This window comes from Calonectris borealis, chromosome 11 (assembly GCF_964195595.1).
Source record: "Calonectris borealis chromosome 11, bCalBor7.hap1.2, whole genome shotgun sequence".
Taxonomy (NCBI): Eukaryota; Metazoa; Chordata; class Aves; order Procellariiformes; family Procellariidae; genus Calonectris; species Calonectris borealis.
The window spans coordinates 21,111,941-21,128,011 of NC_134322.1; the positions used below are offsets into that span (position 1 = coordinate 21,111,941).

The 16,071-nt window shown below is 42.5% G+C and overlaps 1 protein-coding gene across 1 annotated transcript in view; it reads left to right on the forward strand.

Annotated features, from left to right (window-relative positions):
• PSTPIP1 (proline-serine-threonine phosphatase interacting protein 1) overlaps positions 1-16,071 on the forward strand; it is a 59,559-nt gene continuing 43,488 nt past the window's right edge. Inside the window, exon 1 of the mRNA XM_075160432.1 lies at positions 1-1,351. Coding sequence (XP_075016533.1) covers positions 1,319-1,351 — 33 coding nt within the window. The 5' untranslated portion in view covers positions 1-1,318. The remainder of the gene's footprint in view (positions 1,352-16,071) is intronic.

The window sequence follows — 16,071 nt, forward strand, 5'->3', positions numbered from 1 at the left end:
TAATCTGCGCGGGTGGCTGGTGCTGCAGGGACAGTAAGAGAAAAACAACACCCAGGCATCAGGAACAACATTAATTAGTTATAGCTAAGTAAATCCTGATGTGTTCTTGGTGTGGAAGGACACATTTTTGCATAGGCAACCACGGCAGGAGTTTTTTTCTTTTCTTTTTTTCCTACCCTCTGAAAAACACATATTTAAAAATCCTTAAAACATCCTAAGGAGGTGAACAGAGGCAACGTCACCTGTAGGACAGGTATTTTGAAGAGGGTTTCATGGAAGCGTTAGACATATTACCTTATTATCAATTATTTGCAGCTGCACTGTAACAGGTCAGTTAGTTTATTTAACTAGCTGTCTGAAATACTTGATGTCAGCACTGTGCTGGGTGTGCTGCCGATTCAGACGTGTGTGAAGCTTCACTTCAGGTCCCGGTGCTAATAAACTCTTAGCTCTCTTATCATAATTTTTTTCAAGAGTTTTGATTTTACTTCTAAATTTCACATATCTTGCTTATTCATAGAAACCTTTACATGAGGGCATGCAAATCAGAAATTTTCGCTATATAGACATACAGGTATCTAAAAGCGTGCAGACACCTGCACACTTTACAGTGTTCTTAATTTAACCAGAGTCTTGAAAAGCCTTTTCAGTTGCAAAATGCAACTTTGAGCTACGCTTCCCATATGCAAATACATGGGCCTCTGCCAGCCCCAGAAGGTACTGGATAAATGTGGCACATACCTTTCTTTTGCTTCTTTTTCTTTGTAAGACCAGAGCATTATATGATAGTTTGACTCTAATTTCCTCCACAGCTTATCTCTTTGCATTGTGCTGGTTTCCTTTGCATTTTAATTGCTTGCTCTCCTCCTGTAGCTGATCAAATCATATCACTGAATTTTACTAGCTTTTTTTTTTTTTCCTCCTTTTTTATTTGCCAGCCGCTCACATGCACACATGGCAAGGAGCAGCCTGACATCATTTGACATCTCCTTGCTTCCTCATTTCAATATTAACTGTTTACCAGAAGAGAAACAGGTTTGGGGTTAGGGTGCTGAGTGCATGCATGTCTCTGTGTGTGAGCAAGAGCGTTTTTTCCCCTCTGTCCCTTCACAGCCATAGGTCATTACGCTGAGCTGCCTGAAACTGCCCAATGCTATTTTTCACCAGCTTGACTTCAGAAGAGACAGGTCCGTGGATGTGCTTGACTTTCTGCTTTGGCTGGGGTTAGCAGCAAGGCTCAGTGCTGTGGCTGCTGCTGCTGCTCTCATCTGAGAACGAACTTGCTGAAGGATTCCTCGCCCTCCACAGAGCAATAATAATGACACAGCTGCAGTTTAAAGATGCTTTTTGGGTAAGTGAGCATTTCCTACATGTTTCCTATATTCAACATATCTGTATTTTAAAATCTTTTAAAATACAGCTTGGTTCTATATATAGTTAAAACTAATTTAATCCCATTCTGTGTTCTAAATTTAGTTTAGTAAAAAACCAAATTTGTCTCCAAGCAAAAACATGCGGTTCGGTAGTATGTGTGTTTGATCCTAGGCAGAAGGATGCATTGGAAAGAATATATCCAGTCCACATAAAACAATTGACATTCCCAGTTCCTGTGCTAGGTCCAGAAACCGCTTGTGAAAGGGACATGGGTTTGTCTGTCTCATAGTCCTAAGAGCACTTGCTTGCAGTCAGTGTCCTCAGTTTTAGGAGTGGCTCCCCTGAGCCCGTGAACTGTTACTAATTACAGTCTGAATTCTCTCGTGTTTGCTTGTAGAGTAAAGCCAGCCGGTTGCGTGCAAAATGCTATTGCTCAGGCACCTACAGAATCCATGCCTGCTTTTAGGTGCAGAAGGGCACGCACCAGCCACGTAGGCGCCCAGGAGCCACACAGCAGCACAGGGAGAAAGAACTAGCAGGGCCACTCAAGAACTAAGTCCGAACACTCACAACTGGCTTAAAAACAGTGAATACTAGAACAAGTAGATATGCTCCGATCTTGTTACTTGGCTTTCAGTTGAAGGACCTTTTGGTGTCTTGTTTTCAAGCTCTTTCTCTGCAGTTACAAGGTAAAACGACCCCAGTCATTTCTCTCTCAAGGGTAATCTGAAGTTCTCTTGCAATTGCTTCTGGAGCGGAGGTTTTATGGAAAAAAAAAAAAACCAACAACAAAATTCTAACATTGCAAAGTTGGGTAAACAGGATGTTACGTGGTTGCCTCTTGTCTGGGCAATCATTTTTCCAGCATCTAGGATTGACTTGAAGAAAGACATGAAGGCATATGAATTCTTCCTGCCATTTTCCTATCGGCCAAGCAGAACAGCCCCTTCATGGTGTATTTGCTGCTTGTGCTTTCTTTCTATCCACCCGCCCTCCAAGGTAAACCCTCGCTTGGTTTGAAATAGAAGGGCAGACGTAAGAACCCATTTCAGTGAACCACCTTCCTCCTGGCACTTCCAGGAAGTCCTCCCTGCCCCCACTCTAGTACCAGATTTGAACAGTTAAAAAAAAATGTAAGGAGGAAATACAAAAGTTAATTTTGATGTTAACCCTAACTGCGTGCGACCACACCTACGTGAGATTCTCTGTGCCTCCTCTTTCATACAGCTACTAACTGCATAGTCCAACACACGGGGTAGGACACAACTGCGAGCCAGTGCTACCCTGGGAGCTTCAGCTTTGGGAGCTTCAGCTTCTGCATTTCTGGACTTCCTTTGAAAACGTGCCATCCGACTTTTAGAACTTGTACATTTGGTATATTTACTTTTCAAGGTCTTGGTCTTTAGCGAGAATAAATCAGGCATACTCAGCGGGCTGGAGTAGGGTCAGGGTGACTAATGCCAGTTGACAATCTGGCCAGGCCAGTTCTTTACGGCTCCTCTTCCCTCAACTTCTCTCCTGTGCTTAATCACGTTACCATGACTATAATCCTTGCTTAGCTTTGAAGCTAACACCTTCCTTAAAGGAAAGTATCTTTGTTTTATTATTGTTTGGCTGGAAACATTGTATCACCAAGCTTGATTAACAGGGCAGAAATATATCCGGTTGCAGGATGGTAGTTTTAGCCATGCAATAATACGTCTTTTAAAATGAAAACTTACAGGATATTGCACAATGCGGCAAAAGCGTACAGCTTGCCTCCCAAATCACAAGATCAGCAATTATTTTTGCATTCATAAGGTTCTGTTATGCCCATTAGTGAGAAGGAAATGTATTTGCGCGGTTTGCTTCAGTGAGCAATTATCTCCTTTATTCGATTTGTACCACGAATAGAAACCGTCTTTATGATTAAAAACTAAAAATTGTATTTGCACCATAGTAGATCACTCAGTACAGACCCCTGATCTCTAAGACCTGCCTAAGGACACTGTCCCCTTCCTGTAATTCACCCTGTAGTTCACCTGAGCAACAACTCCCTGCTGTTACCATCAGTAAACTTTTGGATAGGCAGAAGTTTCTTTAGTACCTATTGCAATGTAAAATATGTCGAGAAACCCCGAACGCAGCAGATCTTCCCCAACTAGCTGAGAAAGAGCACCATTCATTCCTCACCAAAGTTCCTCAGACTTTGTAAGAACAGGGTGTGCCGTCCGTCAGGAAAATGCAAATTGTTCCTTATAACAGGTATAAGTTTTAATCTCTCTTTTTCCTTATTAAATGGAGCAGTAATAGTACTATACTAAAAGTTTCACACTTGTGCTATTTTTTTTTATTTTCTTTGTAGCATGGCCTGGGCTAAAACCAGCGTATTTTTTAATTTTGTTGTTACATCCTCCGCACACTCCGTAATGGTTTAAGGCAAAGTTGCTCAAATGTGCTCCTTAGCAGAAGCACTAAAATGTGCTTCTTAGCAGAAGTTTTCTATCCTCTGATAATATTTTTTGGAAAATATTAACGAGATGAAAATACAAATCAATTTTGATAGCCAGTGCAGGGCAGTTGCTAATGGATTAATATTCTGCTGGGCTGCTGTACAAATGTAACAGATGTTGCCTGCCTTCTCTAGCATCATATTAGACAGGTAGGTAAATTCCCATGCTAATGGAGAGTACGTCTGTGATACCAGCTGAGTTTCCTGTTAACAGGGTTACGTTAATAGGCAGAGATCTGAGCAACATTAATTTTTTTTGTTACAAGAAGCCACTAACTAAGGAAATCTTTCCCCTTCTGTCACAAATACTGAGTCTCTTAGTCTCATTCTATGTTCTTGTACTCATCGTTTGCTTTTCCTCTGAAATTCTTGTCATTGCCTTTTCCTTCTATTTTGTTTTTCTCCAACATGCTGCTCCACACTCCAGTTGCAACCTTGTGAAATGCAGCTATTTCTGGCCAAGAGGTAGGTAGGTGCTTACTGGCGCCATTTACTGGCTTTGCCTTACCCACCTGCGGAGGGGGGATGAGGAAGACTTTCAAAGGAGGCGTTTGGGTTTGGGGCAGGCTCCAAAGTGCCCAGAGCTGAGTGGGAGCAAATCTATTCCCTTGGGCAGCTTTGAATCAAACTCAAGTGGTCAAGTCAATTCCGAAAATGTGTCATGGGCTCCTAAGGTGCTTAGGATTTAAAACAAAAAAACGCTTAAAGTGTGAAGTGCTTGTTCGTTCTCAGCTGTGGGATGAGCTCAGAGCTCATGTGCTAACATGAGATAGCAAGGTTTGCCTCCCTGCTCTGCTGCGGACTTCTTGTTACCACATTTCTGCCTGTGCAGTACCCGTGGTTATGGTCAGACGCTACAGCAGCGGGAGCCCTGGAAGCGCTTAAGGTAAAGAGCCTGGTACAAAGAAAGATGCTTTCTTAATCTTTCTTGTTTTGACTTCAGGCTATATTCTACATCAGGTTCAATGCAAAGTTGACTTCGTAGGTGAACCTCTCAACTGTTACTGTAGCTTTTTCACACAATGGTGTACTATATATGCCAAAAAAGATGTGATTAGTTTCATAAATAATTTAACTTCTAATGAGACTCTTAACTGTGGTACAAGAGTGCAGAGATGATTATAAAAGTCACAGTAAGACTGTTTTCTAGACTTACTAGGCAATGTACTGAAGAAATACAGCATCAACTGTTCTACTCAAAAAAGGAAGTCTTTTTTGTACCAGGAGCTACACCGCTTTCCTGTAGAGGTTAAGTTTTGCAGGGCCTGTTGTTTTGAAGCAGGTCTGCGAGGAGGAAGCGAGACTGGGCAGGTTTGTTGGGAGGGAGGAACCAGGGCTGGCGAGGGCTCCCGCCAGCCCCTGCGCCCAAGGCACGGCTGAGCTCGGGCAGGGGAGGATGTGGCTGCCATACCTTCCGTGCTGGCATCTCAGCTTTGCAAGTGGTTCCCCACCGAGTTTAGTTTGAATTGGATTGCACCAGTTGCATCTGTATCTACTGACAGAAGGCAAATTAAAATAAATAATCTCACCCCACACTGGCGCACAGACAGCCGGGCTCTGGTGTCGGTACGTACTGCATCTCTCTGGACTGCAGAAAGCCTGACTGGGCGCAGATGTACGGCTGCGGCCCTGCTTACATCCAGGGCGTCATCACTGGTGGATATGTGTGGAAATGGAGAATAAATCGGGAACCGACTCGGAAAAGTTGAACGGATTGCCCAGCTGATGTCTGTGTTTATTGTGAGGTCAACTTCATCTCCTCAGAAGAGGCTGCTCTATTCTTTTTTTGCATGTAATTTCTTCCTACATTCTCCCAGCTGATCTGGGAAGGATGCTTAGCTCACTGGGGCGATGAGAAGCAATCTCACAACAGTCATTGAAACCACAGGAAATCACAAGTAGAAAACCTGATTAGTTATTGTGGCTATGGAAACACTGGTGCTTCACAAGTCACTTCTGAGCAGAGCACAACAGCTAAAATGAAGCTCAGATGGACTAACTCTCCCAGCTCAGGTACTGATAGCAAGGTAAACAAATCAATGGCTACTTCCATCTCCCGTATTCCTAAAACAGCACCGAGGAGGGTGTGTGAGGAACCAAGCACAGCATATTCGGGGTGGTTCTTTTCCTTAGTGATGAGCTCAAATGGAAGGACTAGAGTTTTGTGTTTGCAGCTTTTGGTTAATATGCTCAGCTATTGCCTGCATGTGGCAGATCAGGCTGAGCATCTTCCCTACGAGGAGGAAGAGCATCTGGGGAAGGTTTAAACACAGCGGGCTGGTCCTAAGGCCGCAGAAGGCTTTCCAGACCAGGTAGATTAATGAGTTTCCAGAAAGCTCATTTCAGGTCAGTGATTGAAAATAATTAGACAGTTAAGCAATTATGTTTTATTAAAATTTTCTGATGACCATGCTGCAACTAAGTGCCTTATCTAGGGGTTTTGACTGCTTAAACTGGTTGATTCATGAAGTCAGTGTGACAATTTTGGTAATATTTTTACACAGTTACGTCTGGTTTGTTTTGATCTGTCCTGCTCTGCAAAAGTTTGGTTTTGCTTGGGCTCAGAGAAATGGAGGATTCTTATTTATGCCAACTTTAACTGTGCCATGGGTATGCATTTTAAATATGGAATAGGTGAGTCATCGACTCTCTTTTCACCCGCACGTACACAGACACGTCTAATCAACACCGCCTAGAGTTAAACAAGTGTTTGTTGCACATGGCTTGAAACGGATCCTGTGGATCTATAACAGCACTTCATGCAAAGATCAAAGAGGGTGTCGTCTGGTTTGCTAAAGCAGCCTGTTGAGGTGCATTTTCTGATGGTAGAGTCACAGAATATCTGAGATTGGAAGGAGCCTCTGGAGATCGTCCTGCCAACCCCCTGCTCAGCGCAGGGCCAGCTAAAGCAGCTTGCCCAGCACCATGTTTTGAGTATCTCCAAAGATGGAGACTCTACAACCTCTTTGGGCAAACCGTTGCAGTGTCTCACCACCCTTACAGCAAAAAACCTTCTTATGCTTAAACAGGACTTCTTGAATTTCAATTTGTGCCCATTGTCTCTTGCCCTGTCCCTGGGTACCACTGAGAAGTCCTGGCTTCGTCTCCCCTGCTCCCTCCCACCAGGTGTTTATACACATTGAGCCATCTCTTCTGCAGGCTGAGCAATCCCCGTTCTCAGCCTCTCCTCCCACGACAGATTCTCCAGGGTGGATCTCAGATTCTCTCTGTGAATCTCATTTCAACATATTTTTTCCTTGCAGGACTGGGTGATTCATGACCCATCCCTTTCTTCCCGTAAGGCTTGCACTCCCGCAATGCAGCACCGCAGAATTGCACCGCTTCTCTTTCTTCAAAGTTTACAAAGTTGACCGGGGACACTGACCTTGCGTTGCTTTGCAGGCAGTGGAAGCCTCTGAATTTCAATCCAGTTACACTCATTGCATACTTGCATGGAAGGCAAATTAGGCTGCTTCATTTTATTATTATTATTATTCAGCTCCTTTTAGCTCAAAAAGACCTTTTTCTGCTTTTGTTTTCATGCCATACTGCAGCAAGGTAGATTCTAGCTGGCAGATGGCACAGAAAACACTTGTTTCATCTCCTGTTTAATCTAGGTTTTGTAATAAAACTTCTCTCAGTAGCCACAGTTCACTAACATACAAAGTTCACTGTGTTGTTCAGTAAGAATTTGGGGATTTGAGGCTGGGATAAGGTGAGGGCTGGGGGGCATGGCTCTGCATGGGGATCACTCAGCGTTGCTCAGGGTGTCAAGGTTAAGAAAAAAAAAAGTTGAAAATATGCATCTAGATCCCAACAGCTTTGCAGTTCCCCAAAGAATTGCACCCTTACTATAAATGGAGTTCAGTACTTCTTCAAAGTGGTAGAAAAACGTCACTGAACAAGATTGAGGAATTGTAAAGTTCCATAGCTCTTGGTAACACACTCTTGGTGCAACTTTATTTTTGCTTGAAATGAAAAGCAACAGTTATTTACTCTTAGTCTTGAGAATTAAGTGAAAACTGACCAGCTCAGGCTAGCTTAGAGATACCAGCTTCTGTTGTTCCATTCAGAGCAAATAAATAAATAAACACAAACTTTTTTTTCCTTTAAAGTAACAACTTTTCAAGCCAAGATGCTATTTGGTGCTGCTCTCAATTTGTCCATGCCTAATTAATTCCTAAATGGAAAGAAAAATAAAAAATAAAGGGTGGGGGCAAAGGAAAAAAGAAAATAGGCGGTCAGCAACACTGAGGTCTGAGTCTCATCACTTCATGCTATTTGCAATACGTGCTGTAATTACTGAAGGGTTATTAACAAGTCAGGACTGACGAACAGCCCTGGGGGCAGCTCCTCAGTGGGATGGAAATCGCCAGGAACACCAGAAGGAAAGGAGGCACCTGTCATTGAAAGACCCCGGCTGCACATTTGGTTAGGACTCGTGGTTTTGACAAAACCTTTTTTTTGTGGGAAAACACAGTTTTACTGGAAGTAGGGGAGCTGTTTTGGAAGATAAAGCTAGGTTTCGATGAAAAAGTTCACATCTGGTGAAGGCTTCCTCTGGAGATGGAGGTTTAAGCTGAAATTTCTAACCAAAGAGGGAGGTGGAGACCAAATTCATAAGAACCAGCCCGCTGGGGTGCGGGGAGCTCTGCAGGGGGGGATGTAGTCTGGAACAGGAACTGGACCTTTCGTTGCCCGCAGTCTACCCTACCTGTAGCCTGGAGTCTGGAGCTTTCCCTCCACTCCAGCAGATTCATCCACGAGTAAAACAGCTAGAGAAAGGAGAGATTAAAATAAAATACCTCCTCCCTATGTAGAAAGCAGATGGTGGATAGTGTGCCAGCTTAGGCAGTGGGATGTCTCAATCAGATCTGCCTGATTCAGAGCAAGTTTCTTCTTTATATCAATGTGAATGTCTTTTTTTGTTGTTTTCTGTTCCTGCTGTTGTCAAGAGGTGAAATGTGGACTTCTAAAATCTTACATAAATTTGCAGGGCAAGAAAACTGTTTCCCACCCTGCTCTCATTTCATATGAGAGAAGCTCATATGAAGAGAACATAAAACACTCCTAAGACAGATAATACTGAGGCTCCCTCTGAGTGGAACAAGAACGTTATTCTTGCTGGTTAAAAGACAAGGCAGTTTCGAGTGAACGGACACCCTTGTGTGTGACAGTCGGGCTGATGCAACAGTTTTAACAGCTCAAAGGGTTCAAAAGTAGCTATGCTGGTGCAATCCCTTAGTGTGCACCCACTTAAGTAGATCTTGCCCATTTCCTATACCCTAGGAGCTTGCAGCAGAAAAGGGGTACATCCAGCTAAGTACCTCATTGATTCAGCAATTCCTAAAAAACCCAGAATTAATCCATTTTTAATTATTTTTGTATAAGGCAGGAAAGACACTTATGCAAGTGGGAGCAAACACAGATAAATGCCTCCCAGAACAAAAATGTAATACTAGCACAGTTGTCCCACCTGGACAAACTGCTTGACTTTAGTTAAATGAACCCCCCCCCCCCCTTTTAAGAATTTCTAAAAGCCTGAAGTTGATTTTGTTCTGTTGGATTGCACAATTCCCCAGGACTTTGTGATACACTGCACTAATGGAGTGTAAGAATATGTTGCGTCATATTGAGTAACAGGATATGTTGAAAATTATTATTTAGGTGGTGAAGATCTCTTGTAAAATGGAAACGGTAATATGTAGCTATCGGAATAATCCTCACTAAGAAGTGAACTAAATCTTTAATTCATTCCCCTTGTACAGCAAGACTCTGGGAAGATTTCCTGAAGCTTTACCCTTCCCTATGTGCCAGGAAAGACCACTAAAAATGCCTAGCTCATCTTATAGGGGAAGCAGAGGGTGTGGGTGCAGCAGTATGTTGTATTTAGTGCCTTTTTCAGGACTAACAGGAAACAATTCTCAGTTTTGTAAGACAGGGAGGAGAAAGACACACAGTTTTTTAAATGAATTAATGTACCAGCTAAGCAGGTCTGGTTCCAGTAGCTCTATATGACCTGAACAATTGTCTCTGTCCTGAGCAAGTCAGGATTGTTTCATGTTGCTCTGCTCACAGTGGTCTGGGACTGAGCCCACCGTGTTTGCAGGAGAGGAGCTCCTTATAAAAGAGACGAGACCTGGAAGCGGATGAACTAAAGAGGAATAGAAACAAAAATAAACTCTGACCATTATTTTGTATAAAACAGAAGCATCCTCTACTTTTAAGATTCTATTTCTCCTTATTTTACTTCCAGTTTCTCTTGTGTAGCTAATATTCAAGAAGAAACTGAAGCAACATCTGATTTCACCATTGACACATTTATCTATTGGACTCCGGAAAACAGTGGCAAAACAGTGCTGTGCCTTACGAGAAGCAGGTGCAAATGCTCATATCAGGCCTCTCAGTTGGCTCCCAGGAAGAAGCCACCTTACGTTATGGATTTAGCTGTTGTCTAAAGTCACCACATGGAGAAAATATGAAGGGATGCCACCACCTCAAGCCTGTGTCATACAGCCACATCAAGCTCCCATTTAAAACTAGTGAGGGATTTATGCTTCCTCCTGTCCCATTTCTCACTATCCCCATCACAAAGGTGTCCCAGAAGTTTGTAATACCCAAATTTCCTGAATGGGTTCCTAGCTTTTTGTCACACTTGTGACGCATGTCTGGCTGCTGCCCCTTTCTCCTTTTCCTAGCACAGAAGCATCAGGGGTCTGAACAGCTGCACTGTAGGAGCATGCCATGTCCTGAAGGTGTCAGAAACATCCTGAGACCCCCACCTGCAGGAACTTCAGGTCAAGGCTGAGGTCAGTGAAAACTAGTGGAAATGGGCAAATAAAACCGTGATCTCAACCTGGTAGAATATGTGCAATTCAAGAGAGTGCACGTTGTTTTCCCTGGCTGCTTTACAATACAAGACACTTGGAATAATAAATGACAGCATCTCAAAATTAAAAGAGATGCTCTTCTCCTACCCGGTATGAAGAAGGTGTTCTTGTGAAAAAGGATGGCACAAGGTTTCCATTTCCTGACTTTGCTCGTGCCCTTTGTGGAAGCTTCATGAATTGAGGCATTATGAGACACAGGCAGATGGGCAGTTGAAAGAAGGTGATGGCATGTGGCATACCGTGGCATGGCTCCGAAGCTCTATTTCTGCCTTCCAAAAGGCAAAGCTCCTTCCATGTAACGTTTGAAAGAAGCCGAAAGTTCAGAGGTCACTGTCACATTCTCCAGTCCTCTGGCTAAAGCTTGGAGGACTGATTTTGTGATTAATCATGCTATGAGATGTAAAAACACTGCTATGCAAGAAAAAAAGAACAAAACAAAGCCACCATAAAATCTTGCACTCTTTACAAAGAGAGCAAAAATTAAGCTACAGTTTTTCTTCCCTAGGAAATGTTGCGCATTCTTAGAATATTATTTAATTAAAGTGTTAAGAAGGGAAGCTAAAATGGAGGTAATAACTACAGATTCCTTTTATTAGACTGTAATCTAGACTTCCCAAGTCTGTTCCCTCTGTACCATTAGCCTGCCAGCAAAAGTTAAGAAGGCTTTTGTGCAGCCTTTGTAGCTATGCAAATCATGGGCTGATTAAAACATGAAGAGAGCCAAACAACATGCTGTGACTATAAGAATGCCTAATATATAACACATGAGCAGTCCAGGACGCCAGTGAGGAGGGCGAGGGCTCAGGAAGCTAAGGAGCAAATTCCTCTCGTCAGCAGAACTCCAAAACCACCATTTCCTTCTCGGAGAAAAGCCGCAATGTCATAGAGAGCAAAAGACCACTGGGAAGCTACTGGTTTGCTCAATGTCACCAATTTTGCAATGCTACTGTGAAGTTTGTGAAATCTCAATTTCAATTTATTTCTGAATATCCTAGCTGCTGCAGAATTGAAGTCTGATGAGAATCTCTGCTTTCATTTGAAGTTCTCTAGCCTACCTCGTTACAGGGGGAAGCGTGAGATGGCAATCTAGTAGCTCAGCAATTGGAATGCTACAAATGCAATGTTTTTTTCCTTCTGATTTTTGAAGGTCCTATTCAAGGTTCACATCTATGCTATATCTGGCAATAAATACTGTTTGCTCCCCATGAAAAGTACTGCATCGCAGATTTAGGTAACAGGCTGCAGTGAAATTGCAAACTAAGCCTCATGTTGAAAATGCTCGAGTCAACTCCTGAAATTATCATGAAAAAGTCCCAGGATAGCCACCTATATCCTTAGCAAACACGTATGTTCCTAATGTGCAAAGACTGAATTTACAAGAAATGACAGAAATGTTATACAGCCAGCTCCAGCCCACCTATTCCTCCTTGGTTTTTTCTGCTTATGTGGAAAAATCATATACTTTTAAAAAAAAGTATTGTTTTTTTAAGTTCGTATAAATTCTGTAGTCTGTTCAGCCTTGGAAAGCATGACCAACCATCGCATCCCCATCCATTCCAACCAGTTCCAGCCAGTAAGAAAAAGGAGCTCTTACACGGTAGTGCAGTATGCAGCATGGACACATGCTTTTAAACTCATTAACAAGTTTGTTATCACATGAAAATTTATAGAAAAGGACTCGTATCAAACCAAACATTGGTCAAAGGAGACTGTTTCCATTAGAGGCTTCCGCTGCAATGCTGTTCTGTTCTGGACACTGATGACCCATTTATGTGTTCACCTCTTAATTAGGTTGCACAACTACGTTTTCAGCTGCTAACACTTTTCCAGGACAAGGCAGCAGAGGGTCAGGCTGAGAACCTGGGATTTGTTTTGAATAAAGGCTCTTTCATGTCTCACTGGTGTAGAGCAGAACTAGGAGAGCATCTCATGTAATGGGGAAGCAACACCTAACCGCTTGTTATCGCACCAGGGCCATGTAAAGCCCAGGCACCGTTCCTCAGCATCGCAGCTGAGCTGGAGTGGGGATTTAAACAGTCACTTGGGTATCAGATACACGAAATAGTGGTGCTTACTGCTATCCCATTTTATTTTACTATTTATTCCAGGATAGCTTGAGCGGCACAGAAAAAGAGCAGTAAACTTCCTAAAACACTTGTTACCATGTGAATATATTCCTAGGAATACTAGGAAATTCTAAAATATCCCAGGGAAAACAAAACAAAACAAAAAAACCACGAAGCAAGTAGTTCACTTACAATGAAAGACCATGACATGATAGAAAACATTCAGCCCAGTTAAACGTACTTTGAGATTATAAATCTTGTTTGACTGTTGGCTATTAAATCTGTTTGCTGCTCACCTACGGTAAATACTCAGCCCTTGATAGAGCACTTGACAAGGAGACTAACAGATCAAGATCGAGAAACACTGTTAAAGCAGTGCCAATATACAGTGGTATGATGCAATGATATAATTTGTTGATATAACTCAGTCAGAACAACTTACTTTCAATCCAGGACGGGGATATCACGTATGATACAACTGTGGATAGAAAGGATTTCTTTCTGACAGTTGAAAAAGGTATTGGCAGAATGATGCTTGTTCAAAACTCACTATCCCCTGTTCTCTCTAAACTTCCTCCTCACACCAGTAGTTATTTCATTTTTGAACCTGGAAAAATGAATCTTAAGTTTTTGTTTTACTAAAATTGTCAAGGGTTTACGTTAACTAAACAAGATAGGCTACAATGCAAAAAAAGTTTGATTTTAAAAAACTTCCAAAGATACTCATAACAGATTCAGTTTCAATTTTTTTTCTCTTTTGAAAATCTCTATGAACACTTTATTTAGGCGATTTAGCAACATTTATCATTTTCAGTCCCAAACCCATCTTGGTAATACTTCTGATAAAAGCCTTAGGAAAATACCATTAAGAACAAAGACAAGGAATGCACTTTTACAGCTAAATATTTTCAGACTTAAGAGAAAGTGGGGTTCTTTTAAGATTTGAATATTTGCAGATAATACATTTCAAATAATTCCTAAATGAAGGATCATTAGGCTAAAAGAATACCTGATAGCTATGCTATCACTGTCAGTGCTCATACCACTACCACTTGCAGTCAGGCCCAAACCTGAGAGATGTGCAAACCAGTTAACGTGCAGATTTTGATATTATCTTTATCACTCAGCACTATCCTGCCACGTACCAAGCAATGCACCAGAAGTCCGCTACACAGTTTTTTCTTTTCCAGCCTTTCTTCCCCTGTCAGGGTAGTGTTGTTGCTGTGCTGTAACCTGGGGGTTACTCTCCCTGTGAACCACCTAGGACGTAGTTCCTTGCAAAAAGCAGGTGAGCAGGCTTTGCAGCCGGAGGCGCTGGGGAAGAGGCCTCTTTTGCTGACAGCCAGAAGTGCAGCTCCCCTGAGCAGTGCAGCAAGCTGAGGTGGAGCTGCAGTGGCACTTACCAAACAGGACATACAGCTTCAGCTGCAAAGCAGTTGAGATGCTAAGCTGCTGACAAGCCAGCTTATCCTGCGGGAGCAGGTAGAGGTATGCATAGTGGTATGTAAACTACCTCTAAAGAAAGGTCTGAGTGGGCAAGCCAGGTCCCAGGACGGTGTTAGAAATGCACCAAGAAAACCAGCCACAACAGAAGAGCCCACAGTTCCTACAGCACAACCGTGATGACTTGATCAATTCACGTCACCTTCTGAATATTCGTAGTTGGACATGCAAGGGCGTACAATTTAGCGAGCGCTTTGCACACAAGCCTGGATATTTTTGCTTCAGTTCAGTCCATTGTAATAGCTATTTACCAAAACCATGCTTCAGTAACCAGTAAAGCATTTTAGTCTTTCCTACTTGATATTATTGCAATAGTACCCTCGTGACTTCAAAACGTAGGTGCTTGCTCTTCCAAAACCCTTGCAGTACCCTCTGAGCACCCAGCAGCACAAGGCTCAGAGGAGAGATGTGCTGTAAGGCTGATTCTCAGCTAGCTGAAGACACAAGACTTAGCACAAGGTTACTCAGCTTTATGCCACCAGGAAGTAAGAAGAAACTATGTCACTCCCCAGCTATCTTCGTACTGAACTTTCTACCCTCTGGGCTGGTAACTGACACCATCAGTCTTCCCGCTTGCAGCCTTTGGTTACGAAACCGAGTCTCCCCTTCATGGCTGCAGAAACCAGCTCAGAGCCAGCCGTGAATAATCTCTCCCACAAAGAACTCCCGATGTTTACCTGCGTGATTGCCTATGGAGAAACTTCTACCGGATGGAAAGGTGCAGTCCCAAGGCAGCTATCTCTTTAGTAAAGTGCTAATGTGAGGGAGCAGCATCGTTAAGCCACAGAGAAAAATAGAAATGGAAAGAAGAAAGTGTATCCCAGTGTGCTTACTCTCAACACCTCTGCTTGCAGTCCTCCGCACCTCCTTTCAAGTGTTCTAGGAAAAGATATTCTGGTTAAAACTAGAGCATCAAATTTGTGGTTTTCAGTCATACACTCCCTTTCACATTTCCCTCATCTCTGGAGGGAACAGTGTTGCTCATTGCACTGGAGGAAAGCAACTTTCGCAAACGGGAAGAGGAGAGGAGATGCTGCCTCTCCATTAGCTGTGATTCTCCCCATGAGAAGAAAAACCCCGGGCTCTGGGGCAGAGACCAACGCGCATGTGAAGTATTAATGGAAGAATCTAGGACAATATGAATCTGCCTGCAACACTGAAATCCCTTTGTCAAGCACTTTCTTATGAGTGATTATAGGTCTGCTGGACAACGCAGATTAACTAATCCTTTTTATTAAAATAAGAATGAGTAAATCCTCTTTCACAGTTCCACATGCTTTGACTAAGTGGAATCACTTTCTTGGCAATGAGACAAATTAACTGGTGGTGATTCAAATCATCCTCTTCCAAGCAACTACCTACATTTTGTTATAAACAAATTATGTTTTACACATTTAAAGAATACATTTATTGTTTAATTAAAGCATTTTTTTCTAATTTCTTAAAAAAAAAATTCTTTGACTATTCGTTAGTTCTTATAATTGTCACAAAGTCCCAGCTGAGAGGTGCCCAAGCACTATCTGAGTAGTGCGACGTTAACAGCCTTTGCAAAACCATTCGATGCTAATTACAACACAAAATGGTAAATGGGAAATAGAATAAAGGCAAGACAGCTTATCAAGGCTAGATAGTTGTTTAACATGATACAGTCTTGCTGTCTTGATTGCCTAGACAAAGAAAATGTGAGGTCTGTTATGGTGCTACACAGGAAATCCTTAAGAAACTAGAGAAGAAAAACAACACAGGA